General features: G+C 39.2%; 1 protein-coding gene across 2 annotated transcripts in view; it reads right to left on the bottom strand.

The window, feature by feature from the left end:
• Positions 1–209: 209 nt before the first annotated feature.
• LOC126473349 (titin homolog) overlaps positions 210–23894 on the bottom strand; it is a 90124-nt gene continuing 66439 nt past the window's right edge. For both annotated transcript variants that reach the window (XM_050100345.1, XM_050100346.1), the window contains exons 7-8: positions 11604–11678; positions 210–1322 (exon numbers count right to left, since the gene is read on the bottom strand). In XM_050100345.1, the coding sequence (XP_049956302.1) occupies positions 391–1322; positions 11604–11678 (1007 nt within the window). In that variant the 3' untranslated portion in view covers positions 210–390. The remainder of the gene's footprint in view (positions 1323–11603; positions 11679–23894) is intronic.

The raw sequence follows: 23894 nt of genomic DNA, 5'->3' as shown, positions 1-23894 counted from the left end.
TTTAACTGTGTGTGACTTCTCAGTAACATTACTATATGGTCTCAAAGCAGAAAAACTTATATTTATTTTTAAGATGACTGCCATGAATCAGTATAAGAGACTTGTTTCATATTGCAAATCACATGCACACCGTACATGCTCGTCTTTGATGGCACAGGACACTGTATTCATATATTATTTCTTAAACAAATGAAAGAAGGAAAGGAGAGCATGATAGTCAAATAATATATATATTCTTTTCATTGTTCAACAAATATCTCAGCATAAATATTACAATACTGTCTCAGATCATATGTATAAACAAACATATACAATATATCATAACAACAAAAACAGCTATAATGCATCAAAACATTACATTCAACAGAATATCAAATAGATATATAAAGACTAGCTGCTACTCTCAGCATTCATTTGTAGACTGTTGCAGTCATTTGTACTTCTCTCTGGAACAACTGAGTCTGTTGAGGTGCCTGTTTCTATAGAATTAGTAGTATCAGCAGGTGAAGCCTGGTTATTTGCAACAGACACTGGCATTGTTTGACTATTATTTGATACCATGAACACCCTATATATCTGATGTCCTGGATTGTCTGGCGATTCTGTAGCCAAAACAATTAATGTTCCAGGTTTCACATTGGAATAAACACTACCCAAATTCACCTGATTCTGCTCCACAGTCAATGCATCTTCAGCAATCACAAAGTTTTGCTCATTTTCACTGTCATATGAGGCCACTGAATCTTCATTAACCATGGCATTCTCTGACACTACCAATTCCTCATGATCACTTGGATTATCATCTCCTACAGGCTCAGAATCGCATATATCCTCCACAGTCACACGATCACATATTTCAGTAATCTCAGTACGATCACAGATTTCAGTAATCTCAGTCTCTTCATATATTTCTTCCATGTCTTCAGTCATGAAATCCTCAAAAATCCGTGGCCGTGGTATTCTGCCAGACCTCGTCGGTCTGACTCGATTCATTAAACAGGTGGCCTCAGGTACATTAGTCTCACTGTCAACATGTCCATTCACTGGATTACTATCACCACCATCAGGTTTGCACTCCGAAGTTGTCCCTTTGTCATCTGTTCTTCTCTTCGAATTATTAACATCACTTTCAAGTGTATACTCAGGAGGAGCCTTTTTAGTGTCAGCTTTTCTCTTTTTCTTATGGTGAGTTTCTTCTGAGTCTTTAGGCTTATCAGACTTCCTTTTGACTGGTTTCTCTTTAATTTTCCTCTTTACAAGATTCTTTCCTTCAGATCTCACCTCTCCTCTATCTGTTGAGTCAAGCACTGCAAATAATGAACCTGTATATACAGAAATGAAAGAAAATGAGAAAAATAAGCAAAAAGTGTGAGTCAAATATAAAAAAATAAGCAAAGTTCACATACTTAAAAAAAAGTAAATACTAGAATACACTCGAAACTAAAACAATCTACTGAATTACACACAGGCAGGAAAAGTAACTGAAATGCAAGGTTATTCATAAGGACATGCAGTATTTCAGGAGATGAATATGCAAAAACTGCAAGGCATACAGAAAAATGACACACATCAGTGGAAAGAGTATCTCTCCAAGTTTTGTTTTGTATTTCATGCTGTGGTGTAGCTGCAGAGCACACCGCATGGGAACACAGCATACAATGGGGTGACGTGTGTGTTATGTCTCCTTGAATCCACTAAATGTGAGTTAATTATGATGGTTCAGTGAGAGTTTAATACCAAATCTCAGGCGTAAGCTCCAGCAGACACAACAATCCATAGAGGTGGTACAACACACTTCACAAGTCTGGCTGCTTATGTGGTGCGAAGAAAACAGGTCGGCCAGGACCACCAGCAGAGAAGGTGGTGTGTGTGCAGGTACCATCTGTCATGAGCCCAAAGAAATTGATGACACTTGCAAGCACAGGACTGCACATATCACAGTCAAATGTCTGGTGCATTTTTTGCAAATGTCTATATGTAAAGTCATACCGGCTGCAGTTGTTACATGTGCTGACTAATTGGAACAATGAACAATGGCTTGCAGCAGCTATTAAAGGAAGATGGTTTTTCACAGTAGTAGATTGTCAGTGTTGAAGTCACATTTCATGTGTTTGAAAAGGTGAATCTTCACAATGTACATGTCTTGGGAACAGAACATCCACATGAGATTGTGGAACAACTCAAGATTCACTTAAAGTTAATGTCTCTTGTGCAATGTTCTCTTCAAAAGTTTACAGACAAAAAGGAGGAAACTATAGCTAGTTTCATCTACCTCCCAAAGCTGACTTATGCCACAATTACAGCAATACTGTAGAGACTTTAATTTAAAACAAGACTGTGCTCCAACATACTTTTTTCCAACCTTTCATGGTTACCTCAATGCTGACCTGCCTCTGCACCGGATTGCTGTGCTTCCTATTGCAGCTCTCACCTTCTTCTGTACCCCCCACAGTCACCTCACGTAACTGCACTTGATTTTTTTCTTATGGGGTTATGTTAAAGGTCTTGTGTTCCTGTCTCCACTGCCACTTAATTGGTTGTCTGGAGGCAAGGGACTAAACAACAAGGTCATGAATCCTTCAGTTACGGGTTTGTTCATCTGGAGTACACCACGTGTGTACTCGGATTAGTACATAGGCGAGGTAAAAGTGAAGCACTAAAAGCAATACTGATGCCAGAGCTGAAAAACAAATTATGGAGTAGTAAACGTATACGGATTGAATTGGTATGAAGGTTAGAACAGACAAGTGGTCTTCCAGGGCTCGGTCATGCTGAGAGAAACCCCTCTTGCAACTGACTCCTGCCAACCTGATTATGGATGAAGACAATTACAGGGTAAAGATTGCTTTCTAGTCAAGAGACGCAAACTGTAAAAAGGAAAAGGTTAAAATGTAATGGCCATCAGCTGGACCATTAATAATACAACAAGGTGAGAGAAACAGTTAGGGCCGCACACGGGCGATGGGAGTTCTGAATGCAAATGGTGCAGCCCCCCCACCCCCCCACAGCTGTCCCAACCCATTATAGGCTAAGCATTAAAAATGGGAAACAAGGTGCAGGAGAAAAAGAGCCAAACCCCTTAAAAATAATTAAGGCAGAGGGAAGGAGCTATGGTGAGGAGCAGGCAAAGGAGGCAGAATCAATGGTCGTCCTGACCCAGCATGTGGCATGAGATGCCCCAACATGCCCCCCCCCCCCCTTTTCACTCCCCTGTCCTAAAGGTAGTTTAAAACATTGCATCTGAGAATAAAAACTACCGTCATGGAGAAAACAGAGAACCAGTTCAATGGCCATACACCAACATACAACTGTCCATGAGTTGTCCACCAACATGACATGCAAAGAATTTGGAAGCATGGAGAGCCAGAAGGAGTGGGCATTCCACTAGATCATGAGTAACTGTCAGCAAGGCTCCACAACCACAATTTGGGGATGGCTCGTTACATAAAATAAAACTATGGGTCAGTCTGGTGTGACTGATGCAAAGATGATACACAAAGGTGGATTTTTTTCTGAGAGGAACAGGATGAGGACTGCCAGGCAGCATTAGTCTCCTTGACAGTGCAGAATTTGTTAGAGGACACAGTAGCCCATCAGATATTGTTCCATCTCAGAGTGAGCAGAGGCCTTAGCTGCACCTGCAAATGCTTGCATAGGATCGTCAAAGAAAACTGAGAGGGGCAATTAACCATTTCTATAACCAATTCTATATCCCAATGGTTGGCCAGTCCATTCCCTGGGAGACCAATGTGACTCAGGGCATGATTAATTTCAGACGGTTTAGCAAAAATCAAAGGGTGACATGAGTAACATCAGTCAGTGGCCTGGAGACTGCTCACTGAATCAACAAGTATTAATATGCAGTTAATGGCCATTAGTTCTACAGTAAAAACACATCACGTTGCTGGCAATGATTGGAGTTCCTGACTGCTGGAAGGTGTGAAAGCACAACCCGTCCTATCCCTGGCTTTAGAACCATCAGTGTAAAAGATGGTGGCACACTGATACTCCTAAAGAACTGAAAGGAACAGACACTGAAAAGATGTGGGGACAAGTGAAACTTTAGGTCCTTGAAATAGGCTGTTTCTAATTAATGGCATGGATACCAACCAAGGTGACATGTGCGAGAAATTCCAAGGAGTGCAATCTAAGGAGGATAGGTGGAGGTCCTGGCAGAGGGCCGTGACGTGCATTCCAACTAGTAATCCCAATCAAGAGCGAGTGTCAGGATCGATACCCCTCGAATGCAAAAAGAATAGGATAGCTTGGGTGATAATGAAATTGTGAAATGGCAATTGCATAGGTGAGCAAAAGTTAGTGTTATCAAAACTGAAGAGGGAAGATCCTCGTCGGGCAAGGAGACTGTCGAAAGGAATAGTCAGGAAGGCACCAGTGGCCTGTAGAACTGGACTGGGACAGACCTCGCCGAGCGACCAACTTTGGCAATTATGGTCCAAATGGGATCGGATCTGATCCCAGTCGATACGAAGGAAAATAGCATGACTGCACCCCAAGAGGTGTAGACAAAGAAGCAGAGAGTGTTAAGGTTGCACATACAGCTAGTATTTAGTTGATGAATATAGGAGAGCCAAGTCGGCTTCTTGTCAAAGAGGAGTCCCAAATATCAGGACAGTCTAACAAAATCCTAGCACTGGGTACCCAAGTAGAGTTCTGGATCAGGATGGGCGTTGGTACTACAACAAAAATACATGATCCACATTTTTGCAGGAGAGAACTGGAAACAGTGGGAAAGAGCTCACTGACGGCTGCTTTGAGCTGGCATTCAGCCAAGGCAACAGAGTTGAAGCTGCACCAAATGCAGAAGTCACCGACATGGCACTGGATTGACCAGTGGCATGACAGTGGTCACTAGCCCATTTATCGCAATGAGGAAGTGTGTGACATTCAGCATGGCGCCCTGCAGGATGTCGTTATCTTGGACCCTTGAAGAGCCATGTGAAGTACCAACTCTAATCCGGAAGAATCAGTGGGGTAAAAACTGAGAAATAAATATTGGTAGAAAGCCTTGAAAGCCCCAGTCATGAAGGATAAGTAAAATATGAGGGTGCTAGGCGATGTTGTCTGCCTTATGTACATCAAAAAGGACTGCAACGAGGTACTGGAATTTAGAAAAAGCCTGTCGGATTGCCTTTTCTGTAGTAACAGACTCTGACAGTGACCTGGAGCTGTTGGAGATTGATCCCTATCTCCAGCCCTCACCACCAGTGGCACTGCAGTCTATGAGCTGTCTCTGCAAGAAGTGCTTTGGAAAGAGGCCACGGCCCCTGAGCTAACATATCACCTGGGGGGACCCCATGATCACAAACTGGTTAACTTCCATAGTTTCTAACTTAACCAGATGGTAGGTTGTGGATCATCCCTCCCAGATATCACATTGATAGTGGGACAAAAGGCTCTGCGATTCGAGAACCCAGTGTAATTGGTGGGCAACCATCCTTTCAAGCAGTTTGCAGAACATGCTGATGGCCTAATCAGCAGGTAACTCTCCAGCTTAATGACTGGAACAGTAACACTATCTCTCCATTGTGAAGGTAAGACAGCCAAATCAACCTGACCTTCAGGAGATAGAGCCATTGGGTAACAGTCAGATGTATCACCTGATTGTGAATGGCATAAGGGCTGAGGGCCATATTGTGAGATGCGGTAAGAACTTGAAGCAGTTTCCAATCAGTGTAAAGCTCATTATATAATTCGGCAGTCTTTAACATCTTTCCAACTTATAAATTAATATGTTGAAATGACGTAAGAACAGAATGCCAATCCACCCCAATATGGATCGCAAGATGTTCAGCAAAAGCGAAAGAGCCAGTACAGAGACCATAATGAAGGAACAGACCAGGTACAGTTGTGGATCTTTGACAGCCCAGAAGACTACAGAGCTCGGCCCATACCTTTGATGGAGAGGCGTACATTCCCAGCGAGGTGACATAGCGCACCCAGCATTCCTTCTTATTTCACTCAATTAGACAGTGAGCATTAGCATGAAGTCAATTAAAAGTGAGAAGGTTTGTCTACGAAGAGTGTCACCTGAAACACTGCAGGGCTCTCTGGCAATCCTGAACAGCTGCTGCAATGTCTTTGGTCCTCCATGGTATCAGCCTGTGATAGAGGGGACATGTAGAAAGGGGAATAGCAGTTCCAGTGGCATAGGTGATCACATCAGAGACACTTTGCACAGCCTCGTCGATGCAATCTGACAAATAGGTAGTTGATCTGGCGACAATGTAGCAAAGCTATAAGACTGGGGGAAAGATATTATTAGGTCAGTAGCTGAAAAGGAGCTTTGAGTGGCACTGAAGTAGAAAGTATTACCATCACTGAGGAAATACAGGTAGTCAAGTAGATGGCCCATTCCAGATGTAGTGATACTCCCCCACAAGGGCTGGTTTACACTGCAGTACACATGCAGGAGAAAAGGGGGAGGGGGGAGTTTTTGAATTAAAGTGGCCAACTCAATGTAAGCAAGTGACTTGCTTGGAGGTAAGTAAAAGTTGCATATGATGATCGTTTGCACCTGCATTGCTACTGATTCCAAAATGGTATGAAGAGGAATCCACTCACTGATGAGATCTGTGCGAACCAATATAAAGAACTCTCCAGATGCTCTCTGAGGGCAACCATGGTTCTGACAGAATGCACAATAGCCACGGAGCAATGGAGAATGGTCATCAGTGAAGCATGTTCCTTGTATAGCAATGCAAGCTGCAGAAGAAGAGGAAATAATGTGTTGTAGTTCCAGCAGGTGACAGTCAGAGCAATTACAGTTCGACTGAATTATCATCTTACGGGTTTTCAGGTTAGGTGTAAAGGAGCCAGGAGGGCCAGTCATGTTCCAGGATCACTGCCTATTGCTGATTGGGATGAGAACATATTAATAAGTATCAGTTCAGAATACGATGGCATGGGGGATCTGGCACTTCCAGAGCCAACGGAGTAGCCTTGTCCCGATTCTCCTCCTCCTCCTCCTCCTCCACAGCCTGGGTTTCTTGCACAGGTCTATCCTTTGTCATTTCAACATATCAATTTATAAGTTGGAAAGATGTTAAAACGATGAAGATTGTTGTAACTTTATTAATGTTATGTAACTATATCATTTTTGTCAATATGTTGTTGAAAAGTGAACAAATTCCATGCTTAAAAGTATGAGCAAGTTGTGGCAAAGACACTCTGTGCACTGGCAGCAGAAGCCAATAGGTGACTGCTCCAGAGATTCCATCTCATCTAGCTGGCCACTACACGACACAGCGGAGGCTGCAGAAGAATAAATATTTAATTGTTTAAAAGCAATGGAATTGTAATATAACTGTTAAAAAATTGGTTCCCCTATGGTCAATATGGGATAAACAGTCAATTCTGTTTGAGATGGTGTAGAGGAAAGTCACCATTTAGACATCGCGTGTAACAGTCACCTGAGAGAGACAGATGATCGGTGATTTAGCCGAGTTCACGAACAGTTAGTTTGTAGGGAATAGTGTCGATGAACTGGTTTGATCCGAGATATCGACTTCGATGTTGTTGGGAATTTTGATCAGTTAGTTAATCTGATGGGTTATTGAATACAAGTTTTGTAGTGTGTCTGCCTACAATAGATTTTGTTCCTCGAGAGAGGATCAGGGTACATTGTGAAGGTAGTCAGTTTTAGATTTTCTGGTCATAAGTTTTTGAAAAGTTTAGCTACAACACTTCATGTGGTAGATGTTACAGTTATCACTATGAAGGCATGATTATTACGTGTTAGGGGTCCCGGAAGCAATAAGTGATGAGTTATCATGCTGGGCAAAAGTTGATGCAGGAATTTTAGAAGCAGTGTTCTATGTTTCGAAAAGTTGGATGCTTAGAGGAGTTGTAATCAGTCATGAAACTGGACTATTAGTTGCGATATGTGGTTATGCTGGTGCACACATAACATTGATAGTCTTTATGCCTATATTTGGTGGTTTTAGAGTTATACAGAATCTAAGGTAATTGAGTCTATGCAATAATTTTGTAACTGGTACATGACACACACTCAAAGGTAATTGAGCATTTTGCACTTGTTATTGCTGAGGTTTTAATATGAACTACTTGGTTAATGGTGTAACATATATTGGGTATATGCCAATGAGAAATAGTCTCGATTGGTAATTGATAACAGCCACAAACCAGAATTTGCACAGTGTATACTTTGAGAGAATACAGCTATTGTATCCCACGAATATGTGATTGTAAATAGTGTGGATAGTTTAGTACCCTAGCGCACCCAATAAACTCAAAAGCTGACGATATTCCATTGTGTGTTAGGGTGAAGAGAGACATTTCAAATAGGGACTGTTACTGGGAACACGCGTCAAACACCTGAAGAGGCCGAGTTTTGCTTTATAATTAAATTTAATTTAGGATACAAGTGTGAGCTGACGTTAATGAAATAATTTGACATTATCTGTTGTAGAGTATCTCACCAATCAATGGCATTTGTCTGTTATAAGAGACCAACAGTTGCCGAAGTTATCTTGCACAGAGAAGCAAAGAAAAATCTTAATGTATTGGAAACTTCAGTTGTCCTATTTGATACTTTAATAGTTTGCATAATATTGCATGAAAATAATTCCTATATGATTTGCTGATGTACCGATTACCACACCAACATCTTGTATAAATGAGTTAGAGTTCGTAATTAACAAGTGGCAGGGGCATGGGGTTTATTTAATCAATATTTATTATCAGAGAATATACTAGTTCCAACACATAATATCAATTTACCATTACCAATGCACCTTAATTTTACTGACAGTAACAGTTAATTGCAGTCATAGCAGTTTGACATTTTATGCACATACTGATTGTTTACACCTGGTCCTTCTGTATTACCACAGCAGATGCATTAATTGCATGCAGCCATGAGGATGTAAATGCAATAAATAATCCTGGATTAAAATTTAACTTTCTACTTGTACTGGAAATGAGGTGTTGCTAATTGTAAAGGCAGTGCTGGAGTCTTATTAACAGGTTAGCATAGGATCTCACCACGACACAGTACAAGTGACAACAGACTTTCACACAAACAGTCATCCTATAAACAGTATGTAGGCATTTTTTTATGAAAGCAGAGCATGGTGTTTTGTGCAATTGACACACAAAGGTGGTTGTTCACAAAGATTACCTTCATGGAATGATCATCTGCAGTTGCATCATTTTGGCTACTCTATGCAGTGTGACATCATACAACCAAAGTGTAAGCATTGGAAGTACCTCATAGGTGGTGGGACGTAAGGTTTCACATCAGCACTGTACACAATGACTAACTTTTTGCAGGAGGACTAGTCTAACTTTCAGTCCTTCAAAGGCTAAGATAAAGCTTTTTAAAATTGTTTATTACATTGTTCCAGGACAAACAGCTATCTATTAATTTTATAACATATTTAATGAACACACTCATTATCACATTTAAGTTGATAATTTTTATTTTTGGATGACCAGTTTCAATTTTCTAAGAGACCATCAGCGGATCTACATTCTTTGATGGCAGTAGGTTTCGCTGGCGTGGAGCAAGTCCGTCTGGCCAGGCATGTTCTCCATGCAAGTGATTCCTTCTGTCATCACAGAATGTAGATCTGATGATGATCTTTTAGAAGATCGAAACCAGTCATCTAAAAATAAAAATTAACAACTTAATTGTGATCACAACTGTGATCATATTTTGTACGGGGCAATTGTCACTGGTATGTTACCCAGACATTCACATGACTTGAGAGCTGTAGATTGTGCAGCAAACGAAGCTTTAATCAATAGTGATACATTGCGCATATTTCCCAATGCCTCAACTTTTCCAAATTTATTTTCAGTGTGTTACACAAATAATAATGACTGTGTTGCAGTCAAAGTATCCCCACCAGTTCAAGCACATATTAAATATTGGATAAATTGTTTCACTCCCACCCATTTGGCTAGTCCCTCTTCCCATGGGGCATCCAGGATAAGGAAAGCAGTTGGTTACAACTGCACAGAAATTTTTATATCCATCTAACAAGATGACTGGATTAGAACAGCCATTGTTTCGGTGTAATTTAATATATTTCATGTGCAAAATGTCGGGTCTGATGCCACCTACTGCAATCAAGAGCTCTCCTCACAAATGCCAGACAGACAGACAGACAGACACACACACACACACACACACACACACACACACACACACACAAAGGGCATCTAGCACACTGGTTGTTGCCGGGAGTCCTGATGTCCCAGGACGATTGGCATCTTCTACTTGGCAGGTGTGGGGAGCTAGCAGTTCGAACATCAGCAATAAGGTGCCTTTGTTGTCAGACAGCTGAACTGAAAGGGTACATAATTAACACACCACAGCAGTTTGACTACCATGTTGGTTTTGAAGAGAATATGTGAGCTTTCACTGGTATTGTGCACAGATGATCTTTAACACTACAGGCAGTAGGCACTATTTAAGGTGTTCTTCCCCCATCAGTCGACACTATAGAAAAAAATTTGGAGAACGAAAGTCAAAACCAGAAGGGCACCAACAGTTACTTCAGCCAAAAGCTGATGAATGAATGAATATTCAGAGAAATGAAAGCAAAACCTAGGGAATAGCCTGGCTGACATCAAAGGTTGCCATTGTGAGGAAGAGAGTAAGACAAGGTAGGATAGCCAGAGATGAAAGGTTGCAGCACATCAAAAGGATGTTGGTGTTGCAATTGCTTGTGGTTCCATGTTTGCCATGCACATACTCACAAAAGAACTCTTGAGCGGCCCTGAGGGGTTAATAAGAAGGGTTCCATAAATGATAGATAATGCAGTTGCTGATGTTGGGAGATGCATCACAAGAATCTGATCATCATATCGATGTTTGTTGTGTTGTAAATGGTGTCCATACTGAGCATCTTAGCAATGAGTTACACACTTCTGTATATCTTGTATTTTTCATGCAGCCGTCTTACAAACCCCTGGAGGTACTTGCAAATAATTTTGCTTGCTTTCCTCCACTGACTTTTGTTTATTTATGATCTCTCTGACATACAATAATTTATTTCTCATTATTCACTGAAGCCAACATCTGGAATCTCTATCTCATCAGTCCATGTTACTGAAGTACACAGTTTATCTTCAGACACCATTAACACTTAAATATTGGACAAATAAAAAAGAGAGCAGGGATTAGTAATTGCTCAAGTTATCTTAGCCCACATCTCTTTATGAAGTATCAATACTCAACATTAAAAGGCCAGATACACAAAAATCAGTGGAAATATCAATTACTTGATAAGCTCTCATTAGTGTAAGAGGTCAATCACTATGCTCTTAACTCCTGATGAGACTGTCTTTACCCCAAAACAGTTTCATGTTTTGCATTTCAATAAGCTTTACTATAATAGAACCTAGACCCTTATTTCAGTACAAAATCATGTAGGTATTCCATCTGCAACACAAGTGCTTTGTTCCTATCACACATACTTTTTTCCTAAATAATCACTGTGTGTGTGTGTGTGTGTGTGTGTGTGTGTGTGTGTGTGTGAGAGAGAGAGAGAGAGAGAGAGAGAGAGAGAGAGAGAGAGAGAGAGAGAGAGATGTATATGTCTAGAAATACTTACAACTTCGGCGAGCACTTCCTTTCCTTTTTGGCTTTTCTGCCTTCTTATGTTGCTCTTCCTCCAGTCGTTCCACCTCTGTAATTTATATGGAAATATTTTAATGGTGTCAAGATAATAACTATAAGCCAACTATTAACATTTTATTGTTAGACACTCTCTTCTTGTTTTAAGTATTTTAACAATGTTTACGAATAGTAAATCTGTTACATTTCATGACAAAAACTCATTTTATTTTTTGAGAAAAATTAACTTGAGTGGAATTCAATTTTTGCTCTTGGAAGAGAGGTAGAGGGATAGTTGGGAATGAGGGGGATTTGGGGGGGGGGGGGGGGGGGGGGGACACAGAGTCATCCAGTTATGTGTGCGTTACACAAACCACTATATATGTATTTACTGGACCACAGTATCTCTTAATTTTTTTCGTCTTCTCTCTTGTTATGTTTTTTCATAGAGTTCTTATCTCTGTAAACACTTATACCACTTTTTTTCACTAATATATCCTACAGAACAAGACAAGCTTATTTAGGTGATTTCCTTCCTTTCTTTTCTCGCCACACACTCTGCACCTTCTTGCAAAGACTATCTTTTCCCGAGCAGGGTTTACTAGATATCATTTACTGAACCCACAAACCATACACTGTGTTTCCACAAAGATATGATACAGATGATAAGAAGGTAAATAAACAGTAAAAAGTTTATATAAGAAGATAGTGCACTTCCAACAACAAAACGTAATCAGTAGTTGCAACAATAAAAAGTACTATTAACCTTAAACAACTCATAAATAAAAGTAAACATAACAATTCTGCATAAATATTGTGCTGAAAATGGCAGTAGCTATGAAATATCGAAAGATGAAACACACCATGTTTATAATGATATGCAAAAACTACATACTAATACATCTACAGAATATAAAACACATACAGTTTTATTTATTTGTTCTGTGCATCTTATAATATACAGCCGTACACAATATAGGACAACTACAATACTAATGCTTACAACAAGATACAAATACAAAATGCAATTAAGTGAACTGTTGACCACTGTGTACATAATATTTTGAGAAGATGGTTTTCTTGAGATTTAAATTATGTGGGGGAGAGGATGGGGTCACATAAATAACGCAAGTTTGCCTTCCAGTACCATCCAACAGAATAAAAAGTATGTTGCAATTCCTTTACATTCTTCTTAAGAGTACTGCTTTTATTTCTAGTATGTCAAAGAGTAGGCTGCCCATATTTCTCATTCCGTCATGAGTTCTGCTTAATCTTTAGCTCATCAGAAGAATCTTTGCCTTGGTTCATGTGTTATGGTTGTCCTTTTCTCCACTTATTATGAAAATATCAAGGTTTTTTTGTTCTTAACAAAAGACTGTTTCTATAATACAGATACTGAGAACTAGTAATACATCCAATTTCTTTGCACATGGGATTGGTGGCTGATCATATTGGTTCAGTTTTCATTATTTTTATTATTTATTCTTCACATAAGGACCATTTTTCTGAGAGTAACCCCCCCCCCCCCCCCCCCCCCAATATAGGGATGGCATATTATTGAGTGTACAAGCCCATGATACAAAGTTTTCAGAATACACTCCCACAAACGTCTCTTTTACTTCTTAAAATTGTCAATTTTATAATTTTGGGATGAATAGAAGAACATATGTGCTGTCTTGTTTGTGTTTAGCTACAATTTATTCTCATGTAGTCAGGAGAAAAAAGCCTTTCATTTCTTCATTAATCTCCTACTTCAGTTGCATAGCTGAGTCAGAGCTCATTATTACTTCTGGGAAACACACTCTGCTTATTGAGTCATTTATCACATTACTTAGAGTGCGACAATTTCCAGACAAATGTTCTGTAATAAGCAATCTGGGATACCATCAATTCCATGTGACTATGATGATTTTTGGCTCTTATGATTTTTAAGACTTCTTGTTCAGTTACTGGTGTCATGAAAATTGACCTGCCTGGTGTTAGAAAAATAGTTTTGTATGATTTTGCTCTTCCAGTGAGTCCTGATGCTAGATTATGAACAATCTTTGAAAAATGCAGGTTAAATAGTTCACTCATTTGTTTTGCATTGAAAATTTTGTTTCATTTGGCTGAAGGTGTTCAGGTACACCTTGTTTGGCTGTGGTTCCTACGGTACCGATGACGATGATGATGATTGGTTTGTGGGGCACTTAACTGTGTGGTTATCAGTGCCCGTACAATTTCCCAACCTTTGCTCAGCCCAATTCTGCCACTTTCCTGGATGCTGATGAAATGATGAGGACAACACAAACATCCAGTCATCTCGAGGCCCCTAAGGTACCATTGACAACTTCCTCAGTGCTGCACTCTTACTTGAATTTACTATAAACTGGTGGTTTGAGATTTGCTTTGTGTTTTTGGTTGACTTTTCCATTAACAGATGATAGTCTATTACAATTTTGAATTATAGCTGTCCACCACAGCTATATCTGCAATGTCTGTTTAATGGAGGCAACTTTCAATTTCAGTACCTTGCTGTTTTGACTTGTGCTGAGAGTGAGGATAGAGGGTTCTTTTGGTTAATGCTGATGTTCATTCAAGGATGTAGATATAAGATTTCAATGCCGATTTCTTTTGTTGTAGCGACACTGCTGTAAGGCGTACCAAATGACACTATGGCATAATGAGAGAACGTACTGCTACCTCACATATGATATGGATATTAGCCCTTTCCAATACAATTTGTCTATACATTTCATTCTCCCCAACTCTTATTTATTTTATGCATCCCCAACTCTTCTTTATTTTGTGAATGTAAGGATGTAAGGCATTATGGGTTATTGTTTAAAAAAAATTAAATGCAATATGAGACCACTTGACAATTACACTATTTTTCACACTAGTTTTTCAAACTACACATTGGTGTCTGTTTATGGTTGTTTATAATTTTTCTACATGATACTTCCTAAAATAATCTTTTGGATGAAGTCCAGGCTTCGTCTTGCATGTTTCACAGAAAAACATTGGTTCTCTTTTTCCTCCTTTCTCCTAGCTCTTGCTGCAAACATTCATTAATTTTTTTTCTTCGTTTCATTCTGTGGTTCATGGTGTAGGTTCCTGTAGTCATGTCCTAGTTCATGAACCATGGGCAACGTATGAGTGGCCAAGTAAGTGGTCCCGACAGTCGGGATATCAGTTACTTTGGAATAAGGCTGGGCATCTCGGACATATTCTGAGTCATGGTCACCTTTGTGCTCATACGTCAAAGACTACCAAATCCACCGGTTAGTCCCTCAACCGTTAGGGGTAAAACTCAATGGGACTCGGGGCAAGTAAGGCTAGCAACCTGCTTCCCTGGTACTTTAAATATGATGCTGGCAACAATCAGAGCAAAATGCCTCGGACCTTTGGAGGTGACAGAGTACCACCTCTAACTGACAAACCAGGGACTCCTAAGATACGACTTGACAAACAAATGGTAATGAGATGGGGAGCTATTAATATCAATGGCGGCTACACTGGGAAGAAGGTAGAGCTGGCAGAGGCTGCAAGTAAGATGGGGCTGGATGTTTTAGTGGTTAGTGACATTTGGGTAAGGGGTGAGAAAGAAGAGGAAGTGGGAGAATACAAGGTCTACCAGTCAGGAGTCAAAGCAGGAATAGCACAATGGGGTGTAGGGCTTTACATCAAGAAAGAAATGGAACGCAGCATAGTTGCAATAAGGTATGTAAACGAATGACTGATGTGGATAGATTTGACAGTGTCTAGCAAGAAAATTAGGATTGTGTCAGTATGTTCGCATTGTGAAGGGACAGATCAAGATAAGATGGATAGTTTTTATGAGGCACTCAGTGATGTAGTTGTTAGAGTAAAGGACAAGGACAGTGTTCTGCTCATGGGTGATTTTAATGCCAGGATTGGAAATTGAACAGAAGGGTATGAAAAGGTTATGGGTAAATTTGGAGAGGATATGGAGGCCAACAGGAACGAGAAACAACTCTTAGATTTCTGTGCCAGTATGGGCTTAGTAATCACAAACTCCTTTTTTAAACATAAGAACATTCACAGGTATACTTGGGAAGGCAGGGGAACCAGATCTGTCATTGACTATATAATAACATATCAGGAATTCAGGAAGGCTGTGAGGGACACACGTGTATTCAGGGGATTCTTTGATGACACTGATCATTATTCAATCTGCAGTGAAATTGGGACTGTGAGGCCGAAAGTGCAGGAAGTCAGGTCCATATGTAGGAGTATAAGAGTGGAGAAACTTCAGGATAAGGAAATCAGGCACAAGTACATAACAGTGATCTCAGAAATGTACCAGTTAGTTGAATGTAGTCAATTACAGTCATTGGAAAAGGAATGGACAAGGTACAGGGACACAGTGGCTAAAGAATGTCTTGGAACAGTAGTAGTAGGAATAGCACAATGTAGTAGTAGGATGAAGCAAACAGCTTGGTGGAATGACACAGTCAAGGCAGCCTGTAAAAGGAAAAAGAAGGCATATCAAAAATGGCTACATACTAGAACTCAGGTAGACAGACAAAGTTATGTTGAAGAAAGAAACAAAGCCAAACAGATAATTGCAGCATCCAAGAAGAAATCTTGGGAAGACTTTGGAAACAGGTTGGAGACTATGGGTCAAGCTGCTGGAAAACCATTCTGGAGTGTAATTAGCAGTTTTCGAAAGGGAGGTAAGAAGGAAATGACGAGTATTTTGGACAGGTCAGGAAAACTGCTGGTGAATCCTGTGGACTCCTTGGGCAGATGGAGGGAATATTTTGAAGAGTTGCTCAATGTAGGTGAAAATACGATCAGTAATGTTCCAGATTTCGAGGTACAATGGGATAGGAATGATGATGGAAATAGGATCACATTTGAGGAAGTGGAGAAAATGGTCAATAGATTGCAGTGCAATAAAGCAGCTAGGGTGGATGAAATTAAGTCGGAACTCATCAAATACAGTGGAATTTCAGATCTTAAATGGCTACACAGGATAATTGAAATGGCCTGGGAGTCGGGACAGGTTCCATCAGACTGGACAAAAGCAGTAATCACACCAATCTTTAAACATGGAAACAGAAAAGATTGTAACAACTACAGAGGTATCTCTTTAATCAGCGTTGTGGGTAAAATCTTCTCAGGTAATGTTGAAAGGAAAGTGAGAGTATTAGTTGAGGACCAATTGGATGAAAATCAGTGTGGGTTTAGGCCTCTTAGAGGTTGTCAGGACCAGATCTTTAGCTTACAGCAAATAATGGAGAAGTGTTATGAGTGGAACAGGGAATTGTATCTATGCTTTATAGATCTAGAAAAGGCATATGACCGGGTTCCTAGGAGGAAGTTATTGTCTGTTCTACGAGATTATGGAATAAGAGGCAAACTTTTGCAAGCAATTAAAGGTCTTTACATGGATAGTCAGGCAGCAGTTAGAGTTGATGGTAAATTGAGTTCATGGTTCAGAGTAGTTTCAGGGGTAAGACAAGGCTGCAACCTGTCTCCACTGTTGTTCATATTATTTATGGATCATATGTTGAAAACAATAGACTGGCTGGGTGAGATTAAGATATGAGAACACAAAATAAGCAGTCTTGCATACGTGGATGACTTAGTTGTGATGGCAGATTCGATTGAAAGTTTGCAAAGTCATATTTCAGAGCTAGATCAGAAATGTAAGGACTATGGTATGAAGATTAGCATCTCCAAAACGAAAGTAATGTCAGTGGGAAAGAAATATAAACGGATTGAGTGCCAAATAGGAGGAACAAAGTTAGAACAGGTAGACGGTTTCAAGTACTTAGGATGCATATTCTCACAGGATGGCAACATAGTGAAAGAACTGGAAGCGAGGTGTAGCAAAGCTAATGCAGTGAGTGCTCAGCTACGATCTACTCTCTTCTGCAAGAAGGAGGTCAGTACCAAGAGTAAGTTATCTGTGCACCGTTCAATCTTTCGGCCAACTTTGTTGTATGGGAGCAAAAGCTGGGTGGATTCAGGTTACCTTATCAACAAGGTTGAGGTTACGGATATGAAAGTAGCTAGGATGATTGCAGGTACTAGTAGATGGGAACAATGGCAGGAGGGTGTCCACAATGAGGAAATCAAAGAAAAACTGGGAATGAACTCTATAGATGTAGCAGTCAGGGTGAACAGGCTTAGATGGTGGGGTCATGTTACACGCATGGGAGAAGCAAGGTTACTCAAAAGACTCATGGGTTCAGCAGTAGAGGGTAGGAGGAGTCGGGGCAGACCAAGGAGAAGGTACCAGGATTCAGTTAAGAATGATTTTGAAGTAATAGGTTTAACATCATAAGAGGCACCAATGTTAGCACTGAATAGGGGATCATGGAGGAATTTTATAAGGGGGCTATGCTCCAGACTGAACACTGAAAGGCATAATCAGTCTTAAATGATGATGATGATTTCTCTTTTCTTTTAATTTGTATTTCTTACCTGGCAGACCAGATGTCTGATTAGATTTCTTTGTACGAAAGGTGAATCTGCAGTTCTCCACATTCGTTTTTGTGTATTGGGTAAAGAATATAACTGGCCACAACAGCAATTTCAATCAGTGAGAAGAATAATTTTTTCCACCACTTGTACAACCACCTTGTAAAACCATAGCAACCACAGTACTGATAAGCCCTGTCCACTCCTCCCATTAACCCATTAACTTAGTATACTTCAAAATGACAGTGGGTTTCAGGAACTGCACAGGCTACTTCTTACTATACCCAGTGATCAATTGGCTTTGAGGACCAAAGAATGTACTCAATGTAGTCAGTAACCTCTTGTCATGGAATGAACGTAACTTTCATCCTACTTTGATAGGCACATAGCTCACATTCAGCAAGTTTTATCTTCTTCGAATTGCATGGAAAATCCTTTCCAGAAGGCATAGCTATATCTGTTAGATAAAATTTCGCTTCGTGATGTTCCCGAGCAAGTTGAGGGATTGTGTAGAACCTGTCAGTAAAATGTGATGGCCTGAACCAACTGCACAAGCTAGCAATTGCTATGCCAAATGAATCACTATTCCGATTGCAAAGTGTAAATCAGGGTGAATTAAGACTTTTTGCCATTGTCTTTCCATAATACTGAATGTGAGAAAAAACATAACCATTTCCTGAATCACACAGAAACCTTGAAAACTCCACTTCATAAGCTTCTCTGGGTTCCAGCACTTTAATGGAATTCTTCCTTTGAATCCTACTGTGCTCTCATCTATGGCCACATTTCTTTTCAGAACATAAAGATATTTGCATTTACTGTCAACATACTCACCAACGTTCTTCACCTTGCTCCCTTAGATATACTGATATTCCTGAGGTATTGTGACAGGCAGAACTAAATGCAGCATCCAAAATATTTGGGAAACAACGCGCGCACACACACACACACACACACACACACACACACACACACACAACATCCTCCTTGAAAAACGGAGTTCATTCTAGCCAGTCTTCTGTAAAATAGTCATCTAATTCTGCCTTCAAATTAAAGGCCATATTCAATATTACACCACGAAAGCCTTCAGTTCTTCTATTGAAGTATACCTCCACGAAAGCAACATTAAGGGTTTTGTAAGTGGAGTGACTTTCTGTGTCTTTTCTTTAGTGTACATACTTGTAGCATACGCATTTTCAATATTATGTTCTAAGTGAAGAAAAGTTGAAAATATTCGAGTTCGGCTTTTTGGTCAATCACCACAAGGAATGGTGAAACTTTGTTGCGTGACACAAAAAGGAAACTTCACGAGTTCACTGTCACCATCGCGATTAACTTTCTAGGCATTTGCTACAGTTTGTGTGTCTGTCACTTCCACTACATCCGTAGATTTTGATTCTTCCCAATCACTTTCATCACTAAATTCTCCTTCGTCCTCCATGTCTTCGAAAAGCTACCTGCCAATATCGTACCCATTTATGTGTGTTTTACCAGCCATTATCATACTATAAATGTGTGAATACGACACGCTTTGAGTTGTCAGGTCTTTGTACTAAGTGCTAGCAAATTCAACAATGGAGCAGACAGAAAGCACAATAATGGAAACATGTAACACATCATCTGACATTGGAGCTGAAGCAGAAAATTGTAATGTCGGACATTGTTTGACAGTGGATTGGAAAAGGTTAATATCGAATTAGTGCAGATTTTCTTCAAATGTTTATATAATTTATGAGATTTTCTTTTCACCCAGAGATTCCCTTGGTGTAAACTAGGTCAAAAATGATTTTAGCATATCTTCAAATAAAAATCTGCCCCCAAAAATTGAGGTTTCCAATGTTTGTAATGCTTCAGGCTACACTACACTACTGCTAGTTTTGAATTCCACCTTGTCAATTTTTGTGGGAACTGTACCCAACAATTCTACTGTCTTATATTCGTATGTTCTCTCATTAGCAGCTTCATGATTTAATTCTGGGGTATGGTTTATCTCTCCTAATATCTCAAATTAGGTACTTAACTATTTTGCTGCAGTGAGTTACTAAAGGTGATCACCTGAGGTATTGCACATATTCTCCTCATATTTGGTTTTTATATACCAAATTTGTAGTTCAGTACTGGCTGCAATCAGTTAGGTTTCTTAGGTGAGCAGATGATTTTTTGACCATTTTTTGAGAAAGACTGTTAAATGTTTCTTTGTTATTAAAAGTATTTTTAATGAAGTCTATTGTGAATTACAAATCTCTGTGATCTACATAATGTCCAATAAACAGCTCATAAATCAAACAGTGGAAAATCCAGGATGTAATGTAATAATATTACGAAAAGGAAAGTTGCTACTCACCATATACCAGAGATGCTGAGTCGCGGATAGTTACAAACTATCTGTGACTCAGCATATCTGCTATATGGTGAGTAGAAAACATGTCATAAATCTATAACGCCTTCTTTGCTCGCAATCTTGGAACCGGCCATTTACTACTTGAAAGCTCTGACTTTTTTTCAGTTACCAAAGGCAACAAATGCAGAATCACTGCTCTGGTTTTGTAAGTATAATAGCAGGGTGTATACGCGGACAAATAAAAACATTCCCGGATCTCCTGGTTAAAAATACATTTTCTCCCAGGTGAAAATACACTTTTTACATGTTAAGTGACAGTATACTTTCCCTCAAAACTGTAAAAGTTATCAATCCTTTGAATGGCTATGGTGTTATACAGCAGCGTAGAGTTTCCCGGCACTTTAGAAAACTAAACTCAGGGGAAAAAACATGTTTTGGAAAGATCTTTGATGTGCAGCAACATGTGTGCTGCATATTTTTGTATTATGAAAGTATAAATTCGAATTCCACCAACAGGTAAATTTTAAATTAATGTACATAGTGTTGCTACAAGAAAAGCAAAGCTTTCGCATATAATATTTGTCTCGAAGATTAATAAGCTACATCAGAAGCTAAGCTTTCACATATAATGTTGATTTGTTTAGTGCATGTTACACTTTAAGATACATCACACAAACACGCCAGTAAAATTTTTTATTACCGACATAAATCTCTGATTGTCTGGGCTCGAAATTCTTCTAAATGGCTCATGACAAAAGAGTTGATTTTTAAAAGAGGGCAAACACTCTGTGATTTAGGAAATTCTTCGACCATTCTCGCACATAGTTCATTTTGCGTATAAGGAAATTTACTTTGAACATAACACTTTTCGAACAACAATTCGCAATATTTTCCCGAGACCTGTTAGAAACAGATTCATTTCAGCAGTTGCCAGAGAGCGCCAGATTTAAGAGGCGTCACCACGCTTGCGCAGCTATGGTGATGTAGGAAGCCCGTATGTTTGTATGTGTAAAACATTAAAAGATCTTACATTATGTCATAAAAGAAACGACATCAGAGGATACTCCAAGAGCGTCAGAATTTCGTGAACCATACTATAATGCATAGTTCGCCTTACAGTGCATATTTGTATGTAGAGATTCCCAATGATGTAGACCTCAACCTGATATGAAGCTTTTCAGTGTAGTTTTCGGGAGGTAAATTTTCTTGTAGTACCAGTACTGTATTATCCCATGTTTGGTTCTTTGTTATGGCATAGTGCCATACGTGCTAGAAGATTGAAATCGTGCACTTGAAATGCAGCAAAGAGTTGAAACTAGCCATAGTGTGGAATTAAACCCTTCGTTTCAAATAAATTCACTGCATCAGCAGGAAAGCTTAATAAAAGCCAAATTTCTTTAGCAAACTGACAAAAATAACTTTATTGGTCTGCAAGGCGATTAATGCTTGACTGTCAAGACAGATGGAAATAAAAGAAAATCTGAAACTAGTAACATTTATTAGCCTTCCTTAATTATATGAATGTATTTCAATTCACTTGAAAGCTCCCAGCCACAGAAATCCGTCTTGTTTCTATTTGACATGATAATGGTAAACAAAGAGGAAACAGAAAAATCATCAAATGTAAACATGGGTCACGTGGAGACGACCCCTCCCTCCGCCCACCACTGTAACTCAGACTACTCTGCGCATCAGAACGTCAAAAAACGACTTTTCAAAAATAAGTTCATTTTGTAGCGCACATCTTTCTGAATAGTCTGATACGTAAAACATATACCTTCAAGGAAATGTAAGACATTGTAATGGTTCTTTATTTACGTGACCATTACGGCACTCCAACCCCAGTTCTCGATACCAGTAATATCGTACTACTTTTCTGCGAAGTAACACACATATTTTTGTGACAATATTCACATTTGGTTTTATTAATGTATAGGTACTCCGATGTATTGATATATTACAGTGATATGGTTCTTGTGTGTATTCATTTCTGTGAGACTGTCATAATCTTTTATTTACTCGTAACCGTTTTGGCGCGAATGCGCTCAGGGCAGTCTTTGTTTCACTTTGCAGAAGTTAAGTTGTTATTTCGCTTTGTAAAAGAACAGTCAAGTCTTGTGTTTCGTTAAAGTGGAAATTAAATATATGAAGATTGATACAAAACTGTTTTCTTGATGATGTGACAATTAAGAAGTAGTATATGTGAATTTACAAGAAGTTTAATAAAAATGTGGATAGTGAACACCAAGTCAAAAATTATTTCTACCATACCATTGCTCTGATCTGGGATTGTTTGATCATTAAGAATTTCCTGAAAAACGCATTTGTTAGGTCTTCAAATATTGCTAAAATACAGATCTGGACCTTCTAGCAGCCAAAGTGGAATCACCCTAGAATCAACATGATGAGCCATAACAACTTCGACGAAATCTACATGGGAATCCATTCAAGGTAAGTGCCAAAATTAATGACTTTTTTACAGTGATTTCATTATTTCCATTCTGACGATACCATCCACAGTCAACAACTTTGTTGTTGCCCGATAAAGTGAACATATGCTGCGTGAGCAATATTATTAATCTGATTTCTAACCTACTTTGCAAGTGGTGCTATTGTTAGAACACCTCTTCAAACAACATTCTTATAGTGCACATCACTGTATTTCGATCTGTGGAACTCAAACGTGTATATTTTGTAATGGATGCCAGCCAACTATTTCAGGACAGTGGAAATTAAAATGTTCTGTAGTACCTCTCCTGCTCCCAGTCGGCCAATTTGACATCCTGCCCCTCTTTATATATAACCTCTCGCAATTAATACTGGATAGGGTTATTTGTAACCAGGAGAACAAGAACTCTTCAGAAAATCTGGATTCTTTATTGCCTATTAGCTAATAACTTGCTCTTCTGTGTGACATAAAATTAAATACAGGATACCTAAAAGCAGTAAAGACAGTACACATTTCTTCACTCCTTACGTCCTAGCGATTTTTCTCTCTAATCTTGCTACAGCTTGACACGGTGTGCTTTCCTTTCTATGAAAGAACTATTACCTCATCAAAATTCGTCAAACGTTTTGCTACATGAAAAATGGAAATGTCATTGTCTAATACTGAAAAAGCTGTTAATACAAACAGTACCCAAGACTGGTGTGGTTTCTCCATTTGATTACATCTATTTTGTCACTGTGTGCTGGATAAAACAAAATAGGCCTTTCTAATATTGCGGCAATTGTAACACACAAAAATAAGCAAGACTGTTTTGGCAATAATGAACATTTTTATAATATGACAGAATATATAATTCATGAAGTACCAATACGAAATACCTATTTGGCCTACTACAAGCAAAAAGCTTTGCATTAGGAAATAGTTTCACATTTCATTCATACGCTCCAGTTTCTCATGCTCGAAACCGAAAAGTAGTAGAACGAAATTTTTTTATAAATTTGGAATCGTCATATTCTTCCATAATTTGCGTGATGTCCCCGTTTCTTCTCCTTCCTCGTTCTAAC

Source organism: Schistocerca serialis, chromosome 4 (assembly GCF_023864345.2).
Source record: "Schistocerca serialis cubense isolate TAMUIC-IGC-003099 chromosome 4, iqSchSeri2.2, whole genome shotgun sequence".
Classification (NCBI taxonomy): domain Eukaryota; kingdom Metazoa; phylum Arthropoda; class Insecta; order Orthoptera; family Acrididae; genus Schistocerca; species Schistocerca serialis.
This window is presented reverse-complemented; position numbering and strand designations above follow the sequence as displayed.